At 43.0% G+C, this 26200-nt stretch overlaps 1 protein-coding gene across 5 annotated transcripts in view; it reads left to right on the top strand.

The window, feature by feature from the left end:
* The window catches only part of LOC124613920 (neurexin-1), a 2081056-nt gene that overhangs the window by 1171309 nt on the left and 883547 nt on the right, over positions 1-26200 (top strand). For all 5 annotated transcript variants that reach the window (XM_047142672.1, XM_047142674.1, XM_047142673.1 and 2 more), the window contains one exon: positions 9892-9918. In XM_047142672.1, the coding sequence (XP_046998628.1) occupies positions 9892-9918 (27 nt within the window). The remainder of the gene's footprint in view (positions 1-9891; positions 9919-26200) is intronic.

Below are 26200 nucleotides of genomic sequence, written 5' to 3'. Positions count from 1 at the left end.
TTCATTATTTTATAATAATTGGTTTCTGATGTTGCGATTTTTTCCGTCAGTGTATATAATCGTATCCGTAACCGAATGATCAGTGCAGAAGCCTTTCGTGCTGAAGGACCCGGGTTCGATCCCCGGTGCTTCCTCGGATTTTTCTGCGTTAGGGAGGTCTGCGACGATGGCCGCTCACCCACTTCAGGTCCAATGAGCAGTCACTCGCATAAAGAACCAGGGGTACAGCCAGGCTTCACCTACTGGCAGTAACAGCCGGAGGCGCTGGTGACGTCACGACGTGTCCCACCCTCGTAAATGGCTCCTCGTACTGTCTTGTAGGCAGCGGTCGGCGATCTCAGATTCCGTGAGTTATTTCTACATTTCGCATTTTGTCGAAAACTGACATTCTGAGTCCGTGGCTGTGTACAAAATATAGACTGACTCTTATAGAGAAGATAACGGCAACCAGCCATTTTTTACGGTGCTATTTATTTACTCAAACGGCGCCGTTACCGGTTTTGAACCGATAGGTTCGTCTCCAGACAGCTAGTTCACGTTAAGATATATTTTACTTTAGTTTTAATGTTTTGTTTCCCCAATGGATGAAGCTTCCTTGGGATGGTGTTGTCCTACATCCAGGACAAGGTCTGAGACACTGACCTACACTGTAACTGTGCCTCACAACGATTTTAAACGATGTTAACAAATTATTAGAGTGAAGATGTTTCGGTTACTTACTTTGAAAAATCTGCGTCATTACGTTTCAGTGTTGAATGCTTGTGATCATACAGCAGCGAAGACTGTTCACTGAAGCGCCAAAGAAACTGGTATAGACATACAAATTCGAACACAGAGATAAGTAAACAGACAGAATATCAGGAATCGGGTAAAACATGAAATCACCGAAATCGCTGCGACCGGAAAAAGATCCTGCAAGAACGAGACCAACGACGACTGAAGAGAATCGTTCAAGGCGACAGAAGTGCAACCCTTCCGCACGTTGTTGCAGGTTTCAATCCTGTGCCATCAACAAATGTTAGCGTACGAACCATTCAACGAAACATCATCGATATGGGCTTTCGGAGGCGAAGACCCAGTCGTGTACTCTTGATAACTGTGTGACACAAAGCTTTACGTCTCGTCAGGGTCCGGCAACACCGTCATTCGACTGTTGATGACTGGAAACTTGTTGCCTGGTCGGACGAGTCTCGTTTCAACTTTTATCGAGAGAATGGATGTGTATGGGTATGGAGACAACCTCATGGAGCCACGGACCTTGCATGTCAGAAGATGACTGTTCCAGCTGATGGAGGCTCTTTAATGGTGTGGGGCCTATGCATTTGGAGTGATACGGAACCCCTGATACGTCTAGGTAAGACTCTGACAAGTGACACATACATGAGCATCCTGTCTGATCACCTACATCCATTCATATCCATTGTGCATTCTTACGGACTTGGGCAATTCCAGCAGGACAATGCGAGACCCCACACGTCCGGAATGGCTGCAGGAACATTATTCTGAGTTTAAACAATACCGCTGGCCGCCAGACTACATGAAAATTATTGAGCATATCTGGGATGCTTTGTTCAGAAGTATTCTTATGGATTTTTGGACAGCCCCTGCAAGATTCATGGTGTCAGCTCCCTCCAGCACTACGTCAGACATTATTCAAGTCCACGCCACGTCGTGTTGCGTACTTCTGCGTGCTCATGGTGGCCCTAGATGGTATATCACTCACACACCAAGAAGTTTCATCACATGGAAGTATGTATGCAAGGATGGCGATATGGTAATCATAACAATGCTAAAGACTTTCTCTCTCAGAGATATTTCGACAGTAGGAATTTACAAATTACTAATGTTCCATTACTTCCTATTTCTGTTAAAAGAGAACTGACTAAATGTAAGGTAAAGAAATAACACACCCAGTTTATTATAATGTGTTATTGCAGTGATATTAGGTATGTATTATTATATATGTTGGAATCAAGAATATAATAAGGGATGGATGTACATAAATAAATATTACAACATCGTATATTACATTGATTTCTGATTCTTTTTTGGTTATAGCTAGTTGAAAATAATTTATGACAAAGCAAGCTGTTATGTATTATACACTATTTCATGTAGGGTTAGTGTCTGTATGTTGTTATTGTTAAAGTGAGTCACGTTTAATTTAAACTGAAAGGCAGGTGAATGAAATTTTGAAGAAAGGCTACATTGGCTAATGCAGAGAAGCTATAGAAATAAACAGACATGATAATGGCTTCAACAAGAAAGGAGAAAAACTTCCAACAGGTTAATGCATCACACCAAGTTTACTAACCTAAGAAAATCGCAAGAAGATAGGTCTTTTGGGCTACCTCCACTAACCTAAGTCATCCGACTGCCACCTCTTCCTAGGATCTGGCCCCAAGTTTGAATTTTGGCGTTAAAGAAAGGACAATTCAGGTGTACTAAGCTAAAAAATCTCACTAAAGAAAGGACATCTGGACTACCTCCACTAACCTCCTGCTAGGAACCGGTGCCAAGTTTGAATTTTGAAGGTAAAGATAGGTCACTTGGGGTTTCTCTACCAACCTAAGAAAATTGCAGGAAATGAAGCTTACCTTCAATAACCTAAGTCACCGGGCTGCCACCTCTTCCCAGGGTTTGTGGGAAAAGGACTCAATTTGTACTGGGCTGGTGTAGAGGGGAAGGAGTGTACATTATTTGTTTTGAAACAATTTATTTAGGGATGGCGTATATTTATCACAGTGCTACAGAACACATGCTCTGACATGCCACACAGCATACAGACCTCCAAAGTACTCCTATATAACTTATGTATAATGCACTACACTTGTGCTTGCTAATTATAAACTGTCAAAATAATCCATGGCACAGCCTACAGACATGCAAACCACTCCTAAATATTGCAATACATTTATGTCCAGAGAGCCAAACAACTCGTAAATTGTCAAAATAATAAACCATCAAAAGAATCTGCAAACATGTTTGCTAATTGTCAACTGTCAAAATCATGCACCGGTCTTTATCTAAACAATTAGAGGCAACACCACCATCCAGTGTGTTCACCATGAGGTCCGCATTCCAACTCATCTAGTACACAGTACCACCACCAGAGAGCACTGTCGCCCATTTCATGACAGAATCCAAGATAGTGGGGTGAAATGGCGGGAAAAAAACTCTGCCTGTGCTGTACATAAATCTTTATTTTGCAAGCAGTGTCTCCATCACAAGATGTAGACTCCAACTGACCTAGTACACAGTACTGCCACCAGAGGGTGCTCACATCCATCCTGAGATGTAATCTGAGATTGTGGTCTGGAGGGGTAAAATGGTGTGAAAAAGACTCAGCTTGCGCTGAGCTGCTGGGGAGAGTGAGGAAGGAGTTTACTCTATTTGTTTTGGAACATTTTATTTAGTGGTGGATAATACTTATCACACTGATGCAAAACACCCGCCCAGATGTGCTTGGGGTCGCAATTCACAATCTGCAGGCCTGTAAAATATTTCTAAATAACACTCTCTAGTCACGCAAACAACACCTAATTTACCGAAATAATTTATTCCCTACCATGTAAACTGTTTGGTTTGCTGATTCTGCACATTCCGCACCTTTATTTAGATGAGAGAAGATCGATTGTGGTGTGTGCATCAATCAAGTGGGAGACATGTTTGCCTGTTCTCTAGACATGGGAAAGTACTTAGTTGGCTTGTAAATTATAGGGATGATTTGTAATCTGTTACATCCCCGACATTCCTCTATTTGTTTCTAGTTACTCAGTGGTTTACAGCACACTGCACCTTGCTATAGTTTGGGGTTTTAGAGAAATAATTTCCAGTCTATATCTTGGGAATTATGTTGCGCTAGCGATCGATTGCATGCTCCTTAGTGCTTGATGTCGAGAAGTACCACGAAAAAGGTATAATATTATGGTGAACCATGCAAAAATCCGTGTGTTCTTGTAATCCCCGAGTCTGGAGATGTGTGTAGAAAAGCGAGTAGGCAAGAAAGCGGGTTTGGAGCAGAAACAGTAACGTGTTTGTGTCGATGGGATATGATCCCGAATTTGTAGAACAGTTCTGAAAGCGACTTGAGTCCACTGAGGGTGCTCTGATATAAAAGGGATGATTTGGTATAGTGGAGGATATGGATTGTATGTTTACTACATGACATGGTGTGTGGTGCTATATTGCTGGGTTGGAGATTTGTTTCATGCTCTAATATTCAAGCTCCTGACCTCAGTGGGGGAGCAGTGTAATTCAGTAAGGGTCTTTCCGTATGTATGGCACTTTGCGAAGTTTAGTTGTCGATGCAATATAGTGATCAGTGTAAAATAGTTTACTTCCGCTGAATGTCATGTCTGTAGAAAGAAAGAAAAGGCTGACAGTGCTTCTTTAGGACTGACGAGCATCATGACATACAGCCGGTGTTAGTGTAGGAAGGCCATACTTTTTTCGGGTGCTGTGTGGATATAAAAGATAACTGCACTGACTGTGTATATATTGTATTGTTAAGTTAATGTGGCTTATGTTGTGAAAAACGTCTATACTCTGCATTGTAAAGTTACTATGATTTCTGTAGTGGCATGACAAGAGAAGATGACAGTGTGTCATATCATGATGGACGTATAGATTCACCACATCGATAACCGTGATGGTATGAGAGAGATTTTTTGTGTGGAATGTGCGCTATAGATACTGAGATTCGTTCCAGAAGCACAATCGTCATGAGTTGACAGTGCCTGTACATTGTTCGGTGTCAGACTGTTGCAGCAATCGTAATATTTAATTGTAGATACATTGGTAAATATGTTCCTGGCTCCCAACATTCTTGTGAGTCTCGTATATATTTGATAATCTGTAGACGACTTTGCAAAGCAATTTAGCGATCTGTGGAAAATAATTTCACTGCTGAAAGTCCCGTCTGCAGAAAGAAAGAACAGGTGGATGGTGCTTCGATACTGGCAGCATCAGTAATTAGGCAGGTAAATTCGATAAGAGCCAATCATAATGCTCGATTCATTTACATCCATTGTGCTGGGATACAGGAGCCTCTACATAGCCTTGGGAACGTTTGCGTTTGTAGAAAACAGGAAGGATAACACGTGATGGACTGGGTACCATGTCAGGTCCGGGAAGAAGACTGCATTCGACGATATTCTGCGTTATTTTCGTAAACACGTTCTGTTGTGGCAAGATTTTCATGCTTACAAGCTGGGACAACAAGAAAGCGGGCGTTAAGTATTTCTGGGACACTATACAATTTCAGTGAGACCCACTTGGTTCTTATTTATTACATAGTCACGTGAGAGCACTATAAGATTGAGAACATTGTTAGATGCACTTGTGAAGATTTATAGGTACACACATGCACTTTATGGAATTGCGCATGTCACACTGGGTGGTTAAGCAGGGTTAGGGGCGTGTCTCACGTCACGCTGGGAACAATGCACCCTGTGCTACTCTGTTATCAACAGTAAAGACACGTGCTGCACAGAGGCATCTCGCATATGGGGTCTGCTTTAGCGCTCCTTGGAGTTCTGTGACATCAGTATAACAGCGACTATATACTCGAAAATAGAGGCAACTTTCATCTGCGTCTGGTGGCAGCTTGTGGCTGTGGCGTCGCGTCCCTGGAGGGTCTGTGATTCCGCCCAGTTACGTCAGCATCGGTGTCTAGGTGAACACGTATTTCGATAGGAATTTCTCAGATGTCAAGTATGAAATTGATGCCGCCAGCTCATGTGTGCGGGACCCTAATGGGTGTCTGTGTGATGTTTGACATCTGACGGTTGCGTCACTTCACGGGGGCTGTTGCTAACCTCCTGTGCCCTCTATTGGAGAGGGGGTGGCGGGATGCTGTGCTTGCAAGCTTGATTGCATGTCTGTTGCACTATTTTGCGACAGGCCTGTAGGTTGTGCTATGCACTATTTGGATAATTTATGCACTGATTTCGTGTCTGTACGTCTTTGTACTGCATTATTTAGGAGCACTTTGTAGGTCTGTACTGAAATTATTCAGGAAAATTACGTTTCCATGTTTGAGAGTGTTATTTAGACGTACTTTACAGGTCTGCAGACTGTGTATTGTGACACCAAGCACATCAGGGCGAGTGTTTTGCATCGGTGTGAAAAATATATTCCATCCCTAAATAAAATGTTCCAAAATAAATAGAGTACACTCCTTCCCCACTCTCCCCAACAGCTCAGTGCAGAATGTGTCATTTTCGTGTCATTTTACCCCTCCAGACCACCATCTCATATTCTGTCACGGGATGGATTTGAGCACCCTTTGGTGGCAGTACTGTGTACTAGGTCAGTTTGAGTGCAAACCTCATGGTGAACACACTGGATGGTGGTGCTCCCTCTAATTGTTTAAATAAAGACTGGTGCATGATTTCGACTGTTGATGATTAGCATGTATGTTTGCAGTGTCTTTTAGATGGATTATTATTTTGACAATTTACGAGTTGTTTGGCTCTCTGACCGTAAATGTATTGCAATATTTACGACTGGTTTGTATGTCTGTAGGCTGTGAAATGCCTTATTTTGACAGTTTACAATTAGCAAGCATGTGTGTAACACATCAGTTATGTATGAGTAGTTTGCAGGTCTGTAAGCTATGTAGCATGTCCGAGTGTGTGTTCTGTATCACTGTGATAAATATACTCTATCCCTAAACAAATTGTTCTGAAACAAATAAAGTACAATCCTTCCTCTCTCCACCAGCCCAGTACAGACTGAGTCCTTTTCCCACCAACCCCTAGGAAGAGGTTGTGGCCGGGGGTCTTAGGTTAGTGGAGGTGAGCTTAGTTTCCCACAGTTTTCTTAGGTAGTTAGAGAAACTCCAAGTGACCTTTCTTTACCACCAAAATTCAAACTTGTCGCCAGTTCCTAGGAGAAGGTGGCAGTCGGGTGACTTACGTTAGTGGAGGTAGTCCAAATGTCCTTTCTTTCACACCATTTTCTTAGCTTAGTAGAGATATGCGAATTAACCTTTCCCTACTGCCAAAATTCATACTTGGGGCAAGTTCCTAGGAAGAGTTACTTATCTTCTTGTGATTTTCTTACGTTAGTAGAGATAACCTCGGTGTGATACATTATCCTGTTGGAATTTGAACTTCTCGCAAATTTTCTGGAGGTGAGGGAGGGGGCGTGGCACTCCTGCCAAAAGCTGCCATCTTGGATGACGTCAAGGCCGCCATCTTGGATGACATCTTCCCCGCCATCTTGGATGACGGTACTTTTGGGTAGTATCCGCCTTGCCCAAATACTGATGACTACGGAAAAGCCCTTGGACATGGCCGCAAGCTCGATTCCAGTCCACCATCAGCACTGGAGAGTGAAGCTTTGATCATGCCAGCAACTGCTGCTAGCGATAAATCATCAAATGAACCTTGGCCGAAGAACCCACGACTGTAGCGAAATGGCATTTTGTCATTGTCCTAGCTGTTAGAAATACACGAGCACAAATTGTCAGTACTGTGTGTGTAGTGTTATGGATCTCTTGCGGATTGGAGAAACTATTTTGCACTTTTTAGCTCGTCATAAAAGCGTATTACACTAAAAAGGTACATAATTATTTCACTCTGCACTTGAGTTCCTCATAGCGACGAACCAATTTACAAATGTTGTCCTCCACCATTTGTCGTAACTAAAATGACGCACAGTGGAACTTGGAAATGGAAGCTGCAGGTGTACTAGTTGCCTAAATTTACGAAATTTCGCTCCTCAACAACGTTTGCTCTTATCCTGTATTTAATTATTTATGTATTTATTTCACCTGGAAAGGCTGTGTGTATTATTATTCTTATTGTTATTATGTGCTAGTCATGTACTGTGCGTACTGAAATGTAAACACATAGAGGATGCCGATTTAGATCTAAGAAATAGCCGGTTTGCCCTATTCTTGCTGGATGAAATAAATTCATAAGTAATGAAATATATAGCACTCCATTGTTATTATTATTATGATTATTATTATTATTGTATGAAATATATAGCATTTTATTATTATTATTATTTTCGATTATTCCCGTTTAAAGAGAGCGTTTGAACTTGAATTCCTTTATGATGATTGTTTATGTTTTTTCTGAGCCCAAATTTTCTTCATGTGTTCACTGTGTTGTTTCTTTCGCTCCGCTGTCCATTTGCATCCTGATCTCTTCTGTGCTGTGGTGTCAAATTTTTTTTTAATGATGTTCCTGAATTCAGTTCTATTTTCTGCATAGTTTACTGTTATGTGTGCTTGTCTGAGGTCCTCTTCAACTTCTTTTATCCATTTTGTTTTTCCCCTGCCTGAGTTGATCACTTTAAGAATTCGCTTTGAAATTCTGTTTTCATTCATCCTGTGGATAAGTCCGTAGAACTGCATTCTTCTTTTCCTTATTGTATCCGTAATCTTGTCTGTGTATTTATATAATTCTGATGTTGGTCTCTTCTTCCAGATTCCCTGCTCTTGTATCGGGTCAAAAATTTTCCTGAGAATTTTCATTCCTTGTTTCTCTATTTCTTTGATTTTAGTTTGCCCACCTATTTCTGTTGTTTCAGATTCATACAGTGCCTCCGGAAGTACGATATTGTTGTAGTGCCTCAATTTTGCGTTAATGGATATGGACTTTTTGTTATAATAGTTCCACGTGAGTTTATATGCTTTCTGTACTTTTTTTATTCTTTCCTCTTTGGCCTTTAGGATGATCCCTGATGGCTGGATGATTTACCCCATGTACTTAAAATGTGGTAGTTGTACGATTTTCCCATGCGTCGTCACAATAGGCAATTTGTCTTGTGGTACTCTTTCTATGTACTGGGTTTTCTCATACGAGATTTGCAGGCCAGGTTTTGTGGATTTTCGTGTGACTTCTCTAAGGCGTTAGTGGCTTCTTTTCTATTGTTATTACTATTATTATTTTTATTATTATTATTATAGCACTGAGCAAATGGTAAATCATAAAAATGTGTTATTAACGTTGTGTTAAGCAATTTTCTCATTAGTTTGAGTGTGACTAATGACATATGACAGTGACATATAGCGGCAGTACAGTAGGACAGAAATCTGGAGAAGAGCTTGGAATAACAGAGTGAGCTGGGATGAAGTAAAGGAAATCAAATAGGAGTACAAAGGGACGAGGAGAGAAGTGTGACAGGAAGGCAGGTTGGGTGTTAGAGAGGAAAAGAGCTTGGATGTGCTTACAGGGAAGGCACGTCGACACTCGCTCCAAGAGCACTGGTTCCACTACGTATAAGTAAATGTGTTTCACAAGGCTGACAATCACTCACTCACACTCTTTCCCAGGCTAGCCCTTTGCAGAAACTCTTCACCCTCTTCCCTCCCAGAGGGTTCGAAAAGATCTTCTGTAGCTCACTCCGCCACACCAGGAGCTGGCATCTCATAGCAGTCTTTGTATGCGGATAGTGCAAAAATGAAAGCAGTTAAGTTATTTTCTGAGATAAAATTGTTTGTAAAATTAATTTATCCTGTGTTCACTAAACAGAATACTTTGTATATAACGACAGCGGATTTGATCATTCTCACTTGCACTTCATCACTTTCCTCATTGTGTATGTACTGTGTCTCGAATACGCTGCTGTAGTAATAATATGCAGTGTTACCGAGTTTTCAATTGTGGCCGCGCGGGATTAGCCGAGCGGTCTAGGGGCTGCAGTCATGGACTGTGCGGCTGGTCCCGGCGGAGGTTCGAGTCCTCCCTCGGGCATGGGTGTGTGTGTGTGTGTGTTTGTCCTTAGGATAATTTAGGTTAAGTAGCGTCTAAGCTTAGGGACTGATGACCTTAGCAGTTAAGTCCCATAAGATTTCACACACATTTGAACTTTTTTTTTTCAATTGTGGGAAAGAAAACATGATGAAAAATGTAATTTTGTCTTTGTTCACAGATTTCATCAGGCACTAGCTTCTGCAGGGTGAGTACGCACATTAATTTTCCTTAGCGTAATGGCGAATGCTTAGATTCGTAGTGAGGTTGTCATACATTGACATATATGTGTGTAAAAGATACAACTGACTACAGTACTTTGAAGTGGGTACGATAGCGGTTCACCTGACGGAGATTGTGGATGTGTTGAAAATACACTTCTCCAGTTTGGCTCCAGATAACATTCTGGAAGCCCCGTAATGCTTCTCCAGGGCGGCTGCTGGCTGCGGCAGTCACGTGTGACACCCGCGTGGCGTGGCGGCATGCAAACGTGTCGTCGCCGCGACCGATGGCGGCGGCAAGTGCGACTAGCCTACACCTGTGTCACACCCAACTGCAAATCCTGGAGAGTCACCAGTGCCTAATTATCGCCAGACTCGGCGCTCGCACTGAGTACCGTTGTATTTCGTACAACAGTAAATGTTACTGCGCAACTGTGAAATGTTGTGTGATATACGGTGTGTGATTATTTCTCACGGTGATAGTGTAGTCACGTTACCAATACTGGCCTATTTTTCCCGGCGTCGTTTTGATTATAAGTTGTCAATTGAGGAGTGCGTGCCTGTGAGCCACTTGGACTCTATCTGCACGATTACCTTGTCATAACGGTGCAAAGGAGAGTCTGCCTTTATGTTCTTGATAAGGCGATACTGTCGGATTCTAGAGATAGTGGAAGATGAAGAAAATGACTAGCAACCTGAAGATGTTTCGTGTGTGGAGGTACACCTTGTCGAGGCGTAAAAATTGTGTGAGAGGGAGTAATGAAACTCTCGAAATGAGTCCACTGTACACCTAATCTTCTGTCGTAAATAGTGACGTAGCTCAGGTTCGAGGGAAGTGCTAATATTTCTTATGTCGTCTGCAGACACAATTGCATGCTTACACAGTACACACCTGTGAGATAACGCAAATCCTGTTAGTATCAATTCGAGATAGCACCAGCGTCAATTATTCTAGATAAACGGGTGGCTTGGTATTGTAGGTGAGTGTGTGGTTCTCAGAGATTCATCACACGAGCAATACCTGTGGGGAACTGACACTGACCCGTCTTACGGATGTAGTTCATTATGTACCTCCGGCAGTTTGAAATAATGTGTGGTTCGTGCATTTTACTCGAGATCAGTCGGCCGATGTGTACCATGGGTAGGAAGTGAATGACTGTTTATCATAGGCTGCGTGTTCTCCAGAATATTCTGAACCTGATTTTTATTTATAATACAGTTCAAAAGAATTTCGTTATGCAACGGACTCTGCAAAACCAAGTACAAGCAATCCATCGAGAAAGTTCGACGTAAATCTGTTGCCTCCGATGTACAGGTTGGGGAAGAGGCAGCTCACAATCACGGCACGGCAGGATAGGGGAAGCGAGCGAAATTTTCACGAACGACCGCAGGTCGGGAAAGCACCGCGGCCACAGACCGGTGTGTGTCGAGGGTACGGCGGCGTGGCGTCTACCTGCGCCTGCTTGGCCCACGTTCACAGGAAATGCAGGGCTTCGACGGAAGTGGGAGCGCTTAGAAGAAATAGCGTTCTGGGCTGGAGTTGGGCGAGGCGCGAGCCACCTGTGTCTGGGTAGTTACAAGGCGGCGGGAAGAGTACCGGACGGTAACCTGGCGGGTGTGGGGCCGAGTCCCTGTGCGGAAGCTTCTCTGTTTCTTTTTATTTTTTTCATTCACTTACATTGCAAATAACCGAAATATTTCTATTTTGATGAAAGCCATTTAATAGAAAAGCGAAGGAAAAATTGCGACTGCAAATAAATTTCCAAGAAAGGCAGTCTTGGATCGAGGATTCAAAAAGTGGTGGACGAGTGAACGGGAAAATACAGGAATGTCCTCATCTGAGAAACTTATGACAATCTTATACCAGGTGAGGTGCTTAAGACACACCATCTCTGCCGGCCGGTGTGGCCGAGCGGTTGTAGGCGCTACAGTCTGGATCCGCGCGACCGCTACGGTCGCAGGTTCGAATCCTGCTTCGGGCATGGATGTGTGTGATGTCCTTAGCGTAGTTAGGTGTAAGTAGTTCTAAGTTCTAGGGGCCTTATGACCTCAGAAGTTGAATCCCATAGTGCTCAGAGCCATTTGAATCATTTGAACAGACCATCTCTATAACTCAGCCGCTTTTAGTGATAGAAGAAAATCTTAGAAACAAAAGCTGTTTAGTGTGAAGGGGGACGTAGTGCATTTATGAACACTTTTTCGTAGGTGTAAGAGTAGAGGAGACATGATGGTCAACTTTGTTACTTTAATTAATAGACTGGCGTGTTATATTATTTACCTTTTAATAATATGCTTGAAAGTACATAGAGTGCATTAGGTTCTGTTAGGGATTGTTATGTATGGGAGTTCCCTAATTATTATCAGCGAAAAGAACGGTTTACGTGTTTCCTTTTGTGTACAGGTTACATCGAATGTAAACAACACTCCACTCACTGCACGTTTCGTGTGTTTATCTGTCTCACGAAGAATATCAAATGTAAACAAAAAGCAGGAATCCTGTATTTATCTGTTGCTTGAAGACCATTAGTCTCTGGTTCATTGTCGTCGAGTAGACGACATTTTCATAAACTTGTAACATTTTCACAATGCTCTACACAAAAGCTGAGAAAGTTGCTCCGCTTTTTATTTACGACGAAAGTCGCCGAAATATGAGAGCAACTGTGTGACTGAAAGCTGACAAACGTCCTGATGGTGCAGCACCCTCGCGATCTAGCTTTGCAAACATAATACAGACATTTTACCAAAGAGGAAGCGTCGATAATAAAACACGTAAACGGCTCAGATCAGCAAGCGACTAGCGACATGCAGTTTACATCTCAGCAGCTGTAGCGCACAAGCCGGCCGGAGTGGCCGTGCGGTTCTAGGCGCTACAGTCTGGAACCGAGGGACCGCTACGTTCGCAGGTTCGAATCGTGCCTCGGGCATGTATGTGTGTGATGTCCTTAGGTTAGTTAGGTTTAAGTAGTTCTAAGTTCTAGGTGACTGATGGCCTCAGAAGTTAAGTCGCATAGTGCTCAGAGCCATTTTTTTGTAGCGCACAGGCCACATGTTAGTACAAGACAGCTCGACTGCAAGGGCCGAATCAGTCAACGAAGTGTTATGCTAATTCTGCGAACCAAAAAGATTCAGCATTACCACGAATACACTTCATCAGCAGCTCCACGGCATATCTTTCGCCGAAGGATACAATTCTCCTCCACGTTCTCGACCAAGTAACTCACAGTTGAAGCGTCATATAGAAACCATTGGCACGTTAATTTTCGCAACACGCCTACTGGTCCTCTGAAAACGCACAGTGGCTGAGGGAAAGTCGACAAGCAAAGAGCTGACTCACTCAACGTACGGTGCAGCCTTCCAAATAACCCAATAGTCGACGTGCAGCATTGAAGTGATTTCCGTCAAATGCACTCCGATAGTGCAGGACTGCAATGTGTGCTTTTGTCATGACACAAATCAAGAAGATTCGAGACTGCTCTTATCGAAAGGGGAAAAGAAATCGTTCCCTGAGAAGACTGAATCGAAATACATTCTGTTGTACATCACAAACTATCGTCGCTAGTACTTGGCGATATCGTGAATTGTGCATAGTTTGCTTCCAAACTGTGCGATAATAGAGAGACTGTTACGAATGTAAAACAAGAAATCTTTTCTATATACAGTTTAAAACAGCCGTGTAATTGTTAAAACGCGGCGTTCATAATGTGTACGAGGTACCGACAATATTACTGCTTCCACTGTTTTTGCGATGACTTTCACTCCAGCAGTGTTAATAATCAATTGCAAAATAATGAAGGTATGTGAATTTAAAATACGAAGCTTTCATTTGCAACCCCCAATTTTCCTTTGCCTTTCTTTAACACGCCTTTTCGGAAAATATTAATAAATACAAAATATTGATATTCATTTTCGTATGTTTGTGGGTTTACGCAAAGTAACAACTGAAAATAAAGAGAAAGAAACACAGAAAGTTTCCGCCTAGGGGCGTGCCTGCCTGCCTGCCTGCCTGCCTGCCTGCCTCCCTGCCTGCCCCTACCGCCGCTGTCTGTCACACAACGCAGGCGGCGCGGCGCGGGCCACTGCCGGCGAACGCCGAGCGTGCCGTCTTTGTCCAGACGCGTGGCAGATTAGCCTCTCAGTGCTGTCACTCTCGTTCCTGTCCGAGCCCTGCACGTGCCGTTAATCTGGATGTGGCGAAGAGCAGTCCGTGTGCCGTTCCAAGATGTTTGCTGCGGCAGCCGCTGCGTTAGGCTCTGGTCATTGTTCTCCACTGCAAACAAACGAGTTAGCCGCAGCCCGCACTGCTTCCGGGAATTTGATTCAGACGTACGCAGCTTTCTGCAACCAGTATCAGAGCAACGTGTACAAGAGATGCAAGATTTCAAAGTATAAGATTGTAATGGCTCTCCTCGACTGACGACAACGTGTGCCAGTTATTAGGCATCGTGTCCGTGGAGTGCAGGAATACGTGAAGGCGGCACGAGCTGCAGCGCGCATGTCTTTAGCCCTTACGAGATTACCCGAGGCGAGGAAATTTTTTTTTTTTTTTGGCTGAGTATTCAATATCTCGTACTTCGTCCTCTTTACTAAGGAAATAGTATTTAACGTCCACAGTCGTTACCAATTCGCATACGAGAATCCCCATTGCCTCCGAGAACGTGAAGGAAACGATAGGTGTGCGTAGCAATGGTTGTCGGTGGCAACGTGATTTTAAGGACATAATTATTTACAGACAGCTGAAAAAGACTACCTTCGTTTGGTCCTTTTTGCCATTTGTTTTAAAAATGTGTAGTTAATCATTTCATTCAAGGCGTATTGTTGTAAACTACATTTGCTGTTTCGCTTTTACGTGCAAAGACAAATAAGTTTTGTGGTTTTCCAACACGCTATGTATATTCCTTCGTCCAAGAAACACGGTCCTCTTAAATTTACCCTGCACTATTAGAACGCCGCAGTGTCTCTTTTCGTCATCAGCCTTCTGGCCGCCACGAATTCCTCTCCTGTGCCGAGCTGCTCATCTCAGAGTAGCACCTGCAACCTGCGTCCTCAATTATTTGCTGAAAGTAATACAGTTCCCGTCTTCCCCTACAGTTTTTGTCCTCTACAGCTACCTGAGCCGTGCGCGGCTCGCGTTTATGCCATTTATTGTCTGTGATCTTCTATCACGGTACTGCCGCCTCGTTTCCTTATTCCTTTTACTGGCTTCACTAACTTCCTGCCTTACTTGTCCGTGAGCGGCAGCAGCAGCGCGTATCGATAAGTGCACTGTCCTACCATCTCTGGAGCGACCGACAGTATTTCCAGGTCGTCATGTGTCTGTCAGTCAGCTGGAGCCGGACCAGCAGTGCAGTCGGGACGCAGCAGCAGTGAAGTCGGGGACGGAGCGCCGGTGAGGCGTCGACAGCCAGTGCTCACCGACCGCTGGCGACACACATGTACTGTCCGACGGAAGGGGGCGAGGCCCGTGGCTCACCGATCCCGGACACGAAACTTAAGTCTTTACTTAATCTGCCAGCCAGCCGCAACTGTTCGCATTGTCTCGTTTCAATTTCCTTGTGGGCTCTTGGGACATCCTGTGCCTCGGTCCGTTCACTGTCTGACGGTTGGGTTGCCGTCGGACCGACAATGATTGGGCCGATTGCCTGTCTCACCTAAGTGAGCGTTAGTGTTTGAGTTACAGGCCGACCCTCGGAACATCTGAGCGCCCTCGGGTGTACTGACGTTTTTTTTTTTTTTGTTCTTGTTGTTTGTACTTGTATGGCTTCCAGCCGTTTTTTTTTTTTTTAAAGTAAGGTTGTTTCCCTTTAAGGCGTAAGATTCTTTAGGCTTTCAGCCTAATTTAAAGAACTTTGGCTTTTCAAATGTTTTAATGTTGTCGAATTTTAAGTGTTGGGCCTTCCGTCGATTTTGAGTGTGAGTTGTTTTGCTCTTAAGGCCTGCAGTCTAATTTAAAGAACTGTTTCACATAAAGCTTTTGGTATTAACAAAATTAATGTTATGGAGTTTTAAGTGTTAGGCCTTCAGCTGATTTGAATTTAACTTGTTTGCTATTGAAGTGTCTGGTTCTTTGGGCCTTCAGCCTAACTAAGAACTGTTGTAAGATAAGGCTTGCCTTTTAAATTTCTGATTATGGTTGCGTTTTAAGTTACTGGCACTCAGCCGTTTTTAAATTAAAGTGGTTTTCAGGTGATTAATTCCCAAATTTTAAGCTGTGTATTAAAAAAAAATTTTTTTGAGGCTCTTGTAATGTTTGGTCAAATAATAAAGTTGTATGTTCGGGTGTAACTGACAGCCCTCATTTTTGTCCTTTTCCACAATTTAAACTACCTGTTCTGTCCTACGGGTTTAGCTGGGCATCTCACTACCTCTTGTACTACCGAAGTGACTCCCTGATATCTTAACAGATGTCCTATCATCCTGTCCCTTCTCCTTGTCAATGTTTTCCACATATTCCTTTCCTCTCCGGTTCTGTGCAAAACCTCCTCATTTCTTACCTTATCAGTCCACCTAATTTTCGACATTCGTCTATAGCACCTCATCTCAAATGCTTCTATTCTCCTCTGTTCCGGTTTTACCATAATCCATCTTTCACTACCATACAATGCTGTGTTCCAGACGTACGTTCTCAGAAATTTCTCCCTCAAATTAAGGCCTATTTTTGATACTAGTAGACTTCTCTTTGCCAGGAATGCGCTTTTTGCCAGTGCTAGTCTGCTTTTGATGTCCTCCTTGGTCCGTCTGTCACTGGTTATTTTGCTGCGTAGGTAGCAGAATACCTGAACTTCATGTACTTCGTGACCATCAATTCTGTTGTTAAGTTTCTCGCTGTTCTCATTTCTATCACTTCACATTACTTTCGTCTTTCTTCGATTTACTCTGTCCATATTTTGTACTTATTACACTGTTCATTCCATTCAGTAGGTGGTGAAGGTCTTCTTCATTTTCACTCAGTACAGCTACGTAATCAGCGAATCGTATCATTGATATCCTTTCACCTTCAATTTTCATTACACTCATGACTCTTTTTTTAATTTCCATCATTTCTTCTTCGATGTGCAGATTGAACAGTAGGGACGAAATATTACATCCCTGTCTTACACCCTTTTTAATCCGAGCGCTTCCCTCTTGAGTCTTATACATATTGGATATTACCTTTCTCACGCCAGCCGGAGTGGGCGAGCGGTTCTAGGCGCTTCAGTCTGGAACCACGCGACCGCTACGGTCGCAGGTTCGAATTCTTCCTCGGGCATGGATGTGTGTGACGTCCTTAGGTTAGTTAGGTGTAAATAGTTCTAAGTTCTAGGAGACTGATGACCTCAGATATTAAGTCCCATAGTGCTCAGAGCCATTTGAACCATTTGAGAATTTCGAACATCTTGCGCCATTTTACATTGTCGAACGGTTCTTGCAGGTCGACAAATCCTATGAACATGTTTTGATTTTTCATTAATCTTGCTTCCATTATCAACCGCAAAGTCATAAATGCCTCTCTGTTGCCTTTACCTTTCGGAAAGCCAAACCGATCGTCATCTAACTCATCCTTAGTTTTCTTTTCCATTCTTCTGTATATTCTTCTTGTCAGCAACTTGGATGCATGAGCTGTTAAGCTGACTGTGCATTAAATCTCGCTCTTGTCGGCTCTAGCAGTCTTCAGAATTGTATGGATGATATTTTTCCGAAAATTAAATGTTATGTCACCAGACTCACATTCTACACACCGTCATGAATAGTCGCTTTGTTGCCACTTCTCCTAAAGAATTTAGAAATTCTGATGGAGTGTTGTCTGTCCCTTCTGTCTTAAATTCTGAATCCCCTGTCTCTTCTACTCCTGTTTCTTATTCCATCACGTCAGACAAATCTTCCCCTCATAGAGCCCTTCAATGTGCTCTTTCTAGCTGTCCGCCCTCTCCTCTGCATTTAACAGTGGAATTCCCGTTGCATTCTTAATGTTAGCATTCTTGCTTTTAATGTCGCCGAATGTTGTTGTGGCTTTCCTTTATGATGAGTCAGTCCTTCCGACAATCATTTCTCTTTCGATGTTCTCACATTTTTCATACAGCCATTTTGTCTTAGCTTCCCTGCTTTTCGTATTTATTTCGTTTCTCGGCGACTTTGTATTCCCCTATTTATTTCATTCCTCAGCGACTTGTATTTGTGTATTCCTGAATTTCCCTTACTATTTTTGTACTCCCTTCTTTCACCGATCAACTGGAGTGTGTTTTCTGTTACCAATGGTTCCTTCGCAGTTACTTTCTTTGTACGTATGCTTTCCTTTCCAGCTATTGTGATTGCCGTTTTTAGGGATGTCCGTTCCTTTTCAACTGTACCACCTACTGAGCTGTTCCATGCTGCTACATCTGTAGCCTTAGAGAACCTGAAACAAATCTGGTCATACCTTAGTACTTCCGTATCCCACTTCTTTGCGTATTTATTCTTCCTGACTAATTTCTTAAACTTCAGCCTACTCTTCATCACTACTCCATTGTTATCTGAGTCTATAACTGCTCCTGATTAAGCCTTTTACTGACTGGTTTGATGCGGCCCGTCACCAATTCATTTCCTGTGCTAACCTCTTCATCTCAGAGTAGCACTTGCAACCTACGTCCTCAATTATTTGCTTGACGTATTCCGATCTCTGTCTTCCTCTACAGTTTTTGCCCTCTACAGCTCCCTCTAGTACCATAGAAGTCATTCCCTCATGTCTTAGCAGATGTCCTATCATCCTGTCCCTTCTCCTTATCAGTGTTTTCCACATATACCTTTCCTCTCCGATTCTGCATACAACCTCCTCATTCCTTACCTTATCAGTCCACCTAATTTTCAACATTCGTCTATAGCACCACATCTCAAATGCTTCGATTCTCTTCTGTTCCGGTTTTTCCACAGTCCATGTTTCACTACCATACAATGCTGTACTCCAGACGTACATCCTCAGAAATTTCTTCCTCAAATTAAGGCCGGTATTTGATATTAGTAGACTTCTCTTGGCCAGAAATGCTTTTTTGCCATAGCGAGTCTACTTTTGATGTCCTCCTTGCTCCGTCCGTCATTGGTTATTTTACTGCCTAGGTAGCAGAATTCCTTAATTTCATTGACTTCGTGACCATCAATCCTGAAGTTAAGTTTCTCGCTGTTCTCATTTCTACTACTTCTCATTACCTTCGTCTTTCTCCGATTTACTCTCAAACCATACTGTGTACTCATTAGACTGTTCATTCCGTTCAGCAGATCATTTAACTCTTCTTCACTTTCACTCAGGATAGCAATGTCATCAGCGAATCGTATCATTGATATCCTTTCACCTTGTATTTTAATTCCACTCCTGAACCTTTCTTTTATTTCCATCATTGCTTTCTCGATGTACAGATTGAAGAGTAGGGGCGAAAGGCTACAGCCTTGTCTTACACCCTTCTTAATACGAGCACTTCGTTCTTGATCGTCCACTCTTATTCTTCCCTCTTGGTTGTTGTACATATTGTATATGACCCGTCTCTCCCTATAGCTTACCCCTACTTTTTTCAGACTCTCGAACAGCTTGCACCATTTTATATTGTCGAACGCTTTTTCCAGGTCGACAAATCCTATGAAAGTGTCTTGATTTTTCTTTAGCCTTGTTTCCATTATTAGCCGTAACGTCAGAATTGCCTCTCTCGTCCCTTTACTTTTCCTAAAGCCAAACTGATCGTCACCTAGTGCATTCTCAATTTTCTTTTCCATCTTCTGTATAACATTCTTGTAAGCAGCTTCGATGCATGACCTGTTAAGCTGATTGTGCGATAATTCTCGCACTTGTCAGCTCTTGCCGTCTTCGGAATTGTGTGGATGATGCTTTTCCGAAAGTCAGATGGTATGTCGCCAGACTCATATATTCTACACACCAACGTGAATAGTCGTTTTGTTGCCACTTCCCCCAATGATTTTAGAATTTCTGATGGAATGTTATCTATCCCTTCTGCGTTATTTGACCGTAAGTCCTCCAAAGCTCTTTTAAATTCCGATTCTAATACTGGATCCCCTATCTCTTCTAAATCGACTGCTGTTTCTTCTTCTATCACATCAGACAAATCGTCACCCTCATAGAGGCTTTCAATGTATTCTTTCCACCTATTTGCTGTCTCCTCTGAATTTAACAGTGGAATTCCCGTTGCACTCTTAATGTTACCACCGTTGCTTTTAATGTCACCAAAGGTTGTTTTGACTTTCCTGTATGCTGAGTCTGTCCTTCCGACACTCATATCATTTTCGATGTCTTCACATTTTTTCTGCAGCCATTTCGTCTTAGCTACCGTGCACTTCCTATTTATTTCATTCCTCAGCGACTTGTATTTCTGTATTCCTGATTTTCCCGGAACATGTTTGTACTTCCTCCTTTCATCAATCAACTGAAGTATTTCTTCTGTTACCCATGGTTTCTTCGCAGCTACCTTCTTTGTACCTATGTTTTCCTTCCCAACTTCTGTGATGGCCCCTTTTAGAGATGTCCATTCCTCTTCAACTGTACTGCCTACTGCGCTATTCCTTATTGCTGTATCTATAGCGTTAGAGAACTTCAAACGTATCTCGTCATTCCTTAGTACTTCCGTATCCCACTTCTTTGGGTATTGATTCTTCCTGACTAATGTATTGAACTTCAGCCTACTCTTCATCACTACTATATTGTGATCTGAGTCTATATCTGCTCCTGGGTACGCCTTACAATCCAGTATCTGATTTCGGAATCTCTGTCTGACCATGATGTAATCTAATTGAAATCTTCCCGTATCTCCCGGCCTTTTCCAAGTATACCTCCTCCTCTTGTGATTCTTGAACAGGGTATTCGCTATTACTAGCCGAAACTTGTTACAGAACTCAATTAGTCTTTCTCCTCTTTCATTCCTTGTCCCAAGCCCATATTTTCCTGTAACCTTTTCTTCTACTCCTTCCCCTACAACTGCATTCCAGTCGCCCATGACTATTAGATTTTCGGCCCCCTTTACATACTGCATTACTCTTTCAATATTCTCATACACTTTCTCCATCTGTTCATCTTCAGCTTGCGACGTCGGCATGTATACCTGAACTATCGTTGTCGGTGTTGGTCTGCTGTCGATTCTGATTAGAACAACGCGGTCACTGAACTGTTCACAGTAACACACCCTCAGCCCTACCTTCCTATTCATAACGAATCCTACACCTGTTATACCATTTTCTGCAGCTGTTGATATTACCCGATACTCATCTGACCAGAAATCCTTGTCTTACTTCCACTTCACTTCACTGACCCCTACTATATCTAGATTGAGCCTTTGCATTTCCCTTTTCAGATTTTCTAGTTTCCCAGCACGTTCAAGCTTCTGACATTCCACGCCCCGACTCGTAGAACGTTATCCTTTCGTTGATTATTCAATCTTTTTCTCATGGTAACTTCCCCCTTGGCAGTTCCCTCCCGGAGATCCGAATGGGGGACTATTCCGGAATCTTTTGCCAATGGAGAGATCATCATGACACTTCTTCAATTACAGGCCACATGTCCTGTGGATACACGTTACGTGTCTTTAATGCAGTGGTTTCCATTGCCTTCTGCATCCTCATGTCGTTGATCATTGCTGATTCTTCCGCCTTTAGGGGCAATTTCCCACCCCTAGGACACGAGAGTGCCCTGAACCTCTATCCGCTCCTCCGCCCTCTTTGACAAGGCCGTAGGCAGAATGAGGGTTACACCTTACGATCCAGAATCTAATTTTGGAATCTCTGTCTCACCGCGATGTAATCTAACTGAAATCTTCCTGCATCATTCGGTCTTTTCGAAGTACATCTCCTCCATTAGTGATTATTGAACAGCTGAAATTTATTACAGAACTCAGTTAGCCTTTCTCCTCTCTCATTCCTTTCCCAAAGCCCATATTCTTCTGTCACCTTTTCTTCTACCCCTTCCCCTACATCAGCATTCCAATCCCCCGTGACTATAAGATTTCACATTATAGCCGTTCTGTACACTAATTTCGCATAAAATTAGAGCCCGTTAAATTAGAGTGGTTAATTAGTTGAGACGAGTAAGATCCACCGTAGGGACACTGATTTGCCTTTCCCTAATGTGGTTAATATTTCCACTTCTATGATGTTGGTTGCAAGATTTTGCGATGGCGTACCAGGAACTTTGAGCGAATTAAGTATTTTCGTTCTAACTATGAGTTTATTTACTTTTCTTCACGTGGTGTTATATTCTGTATTGGATGGTTTGTTTGTTCACCTATGTCAGTTTTTGTTCCTAAAAGTTTTCGCTCACACAACCATTTTTTGTTTATATACTTTCGCTGTACAAGTAGATACACTTTTCGATGAGTTGTTACTCCGTCATTACTACGGTGTTATCGGAATGCGGGTCATTGCGATGTATTCCGTTTTCGCGTTTTACGCTGAGGCATTCTAAAATATTCTGTACATTCAAAACATTCTTCAATGTTAGAGAATATGTGTAAAGGTTCAAGAACATTATCTTTAATCTTGACTTTTTTGCCAAGAAAAATATATTGACTCGAGAGAGTCAAAAATGTCATGGTGACCACCACGATGTGGTGATGACCGCTTGAAGCGCGCGTATCTCTACAACCGCTGTACCTCTCCCTATAGTGCACAACGGATGAACCGAAGGTAGCAGCGAACGTAAAACCAGTCATTGTCGGCGTGTAACTTTGACGTTATCGTCGACATGACTCACAAACGTTATAACATTTTATTTTTGAAAGGGAAATTGTCGATACTGTCGCACAACACTTCTCGACACATACGCCGACGGATGTTGCTCCAGCAGCACAGGTCGGTGCTCGCTCTCACCCTCCTTGAGAAGCGCAGCGGCGTCTGTCTCGGAGGCGGTGGTCCCGGTGTGGCTTCCCAGGTCGCTCTGCAGACACCGGCCGACACGCGAGAATTCTGTAAGCCGCGACAGCCATTCGCGACACGACAGAAATTTTTGAAAGGGTACACCAGTCAATTACATAGACGTGAGGCGCCCTACTAAACCCACAGGACGGGACAGGTAGTTTAAATTGTGAAAAGGGGCCAAAATAAGCGGCTGTAAGTTACACTCGAACATACAACTTTATTTATTTGACCAAACATTACAAGAATCAAGAAAATTAAAAAAAAAACACAGCATTAACTTTGGAATTTAATAACCGCTGAATACGCCATACAATCTCATGCCCTAAAGGCCAATAACTTAAAACTTAAACCAAAATCAGAAATTGAAAAGGCCTTATCTTAAATTAGTTCTTTCAATTAGCCTGAAGGCCCAAACAATCTCACACCGTAAGAGCAAAACAACTTTAATTTTTAAAAAATCGGCTGAAAGCACATCTCTTAAGACTCAAATCCAAATTATATTTTTAAAAGGGCAAAAGGCCTTATCTTAAAACAGTTGTTTAGTTAGGCTGAAGGCCCAAACAATCTAACGCCTTAAGGGCAAAGCAACCTTCATTTAAAAATCGGCTAGAAGCCATACAAATACAAACAACTAATACAAATAAGACAAGGCAGTACACCCAACGGCGCTCAGACGGATCGGCCTGGATTTCAAACACTAACGCAAGTTTAGGTGAGACAAGCAGTCGGCTAAACCATCCTCGATCCGACGACAACCCAACCGACAGACAGTAAACGGACCCACCGACAAGATAACACCCACTCCACCCGACCAGCACTCAACAGGGAGTTCAATGGAACAACGTAGAAGGTATTGACGCTCACAACCAATTATACATTGAGCTCTCAAACTACACACCGTGCTGGACAGCAATAACACGGTGAGGAAACTACATTGCCTGATATTTACGTCAACGGCCAGGGCAGGTAACCAGAACGTTAACGGCCACAAGGCAGAAGATTCCGCTGGTGCACGTCAATTCAAAATAACCAGGTACGGTTAAACTCCAACGGAGGGCGGCTAAAATCTGTCAATTTGAAAACACACGTTGTTGTTCGCGGGAATGTCCCAACAGCCGACAACGAAATCCAAACGACAAAATGTCAACAGTCGTGACTTGCTGGTAGATTAAATGAAAACTCAACTTTCGTGTCCAGGGTCGGTGAGCCACGGACCTCGCAGCAATGGGAACAGCGCGACACCCTCCCTCCGACTGTGCACAGACGCCGCCAGCGGCTCCGGCCAAACCACGCGCCGCGGAGATTTCCTCGCTGCTCCACGCCAACAGACCAACTGGTCGCACACCGCACAGCCGGAAACTATAAGCGCCAGGCCACAGATAGTACAAGGGGCGAGTATCGATACACACCGCTGCTGCCACTCACGGAGAGAGAGGATAATAGCATAATAGCGATAACCGCGGGAGACTAATCGCAGAATAGCAACCAGGGTTTAATCCAACGCATAACATGAGCCAGCCACGGCTCAAGACGATATTGGTTTTTTAGCGGTGTTCAAAGTAGAATTTCGAGCATTTGCTGTAAAAAAGTGATTTCAAAACAAGAGTGTTTAATATTGAATTTCTGATTTCTTTTTCCCCATTATCTTATATGAAATTTACTAATCTACTGTACTTTCTACTATATTTCATTCACGCTCTCTGTACGTTAGTAAAATTAGAGCGTGAGGTCATTACATTCATTATTAACCCATTGACTTACTAATATTTTTCCCCATAGGCGACCGTATATGTAGTATTTAAATTAACGTAAATCAGCATATTTTGTCTTACGTAGTTTTCTGATATGAATTCTCTATAAATCTCACCTTACTATTTACTGAAGAGATAAGCAGTGAAGATAGTGCTGTTTTAGAAGTTTTCGTTGACGTGGTACACCCGAAAAAATGCGGGCATGTGCAACAATTTCCGAATTTCTGGAGAGTGTTTTCTTGATGGGTTTGACGGGGGGGGGGGGGGGGGGGGGGGATAAATCTAAAAACCTGAAAATGATTGCTTATAACTAAAAAAAGTATCGAAAAATATGTACCACTAATTACATCGATTTCTGAGTTTTTGTGTAGTATATATCACGCCATCTATTAACAAAGAAGAAGAAACACTGTGAAGAAGTCGTCTCACAGGCCGCAATATAATAACGTACTTGAAACCTGCTACCGGCTGTATAAGCCAGTGGGTTAATAAGACTGCATCTTGCAACATCACCAATCGAATTTCTTACTGCTATGCTGTTTCTTCGTGCAACTTGCTATATGAACAAATAATGGCATTACAGAACTTTCAGCTTAGTCTGTTTGGTGAGTTACGAAGTAACAGAACCCAGTACGTTGCCCTAAATGGCAAGTGTTCATCAGAGACAACGGTACCGTAAGGAGTCCCCCCGCGAGATATGGCAGAACGGTTCTTATACTCTACAGTCATCGAGGTGGCTGTGTTGGCTGGTGGAACAGAGTGGCTGCAGGTCGGACTGCCGGCAGTGCAGCACCTGCGTGGCCAGCTGCGAGGCCGCGGCTGGAGGCGTGGCAGACGTCCCACGTGTCGTCAGTCAAACAACATTCATAAACCACAAATTTATTACTCAGTGCTGACCAAATGCGCGTAGCGTACACTGGTCAGTCAGAACGTTATGATCACCTGCCTTGTAGCCACTATACAAGGTGGTCCATTGATAGTGACCGGGCCAAATATCTCACGAAATAAGCGTCAAAAGAAAAAACTACATAGAAAGAAACTTGTCTAGCTTGAAGGGGGAAACCAGATAGCGCTATGGTTGGTCCGCTAGACGGCGCTGCCATAGGTCAAACGGATATCAACTGGTTTTTTTTTTTTTTTTTTTAAATAGGAACCCCCATTTTTTTCTTACCAATTCGTGTAGTACGTAAAGAAATATGAATGTTTTAGTTGAACCACTTTTTTCGCTTTGTGATAGATGGCGATGTAATAGTCACAAACGTATAAGTACGTAGCATGACGTAACATTCCGCCAGTGCGGACGGTATTTGCTTCGTGATACATTACCCTTATTAAAATTGACCGTTTACCAGTTGCGGAAGAGGCCGATATCGTTTTGATGTATGGCTATTGTGATCAAAATCCCCAACGGGCGTGTCCTATGCATGCTGCTCGGCATCCTGGACGACATCATCCAAGTGTCCGGACCGTTCGCCCGATAGTTACGTTATTTAAGGAAACAAGAAGTGTTCAGCCACATGTGAAACGTCAAGCACGACCTGGAACAAATGATGATGCCCAAGTAGGTGTTTTAGCTGCTGTCGTGGATAATCCGCACATCAGTAGCAGACAAATTGCGCGAGATTCGGGAATCTCAAAAACGTCGGTGTTGAAAATGCTA

This window comes from Schistocerca americana, chromosome 4 (assembly GCF_021461395.2).
Source record: "Schistocerca americana isolate TAMUIC-IGC-003095 chromosome 4, iqSchAmer2.1, whole genome shotgun sequence".
NCBI classification, from domain to species: domain Eukaryota; kingdom Metazoa; phylum Arthropoda; class Insecta; order Orthoptera; family Acrididae; genus Schistocerca; species Schistocerca americana.
Note: the sequence above shows the minus strand (reverse complement) of the source record. Positions and strands in the feature narration are given on the sequence as shown.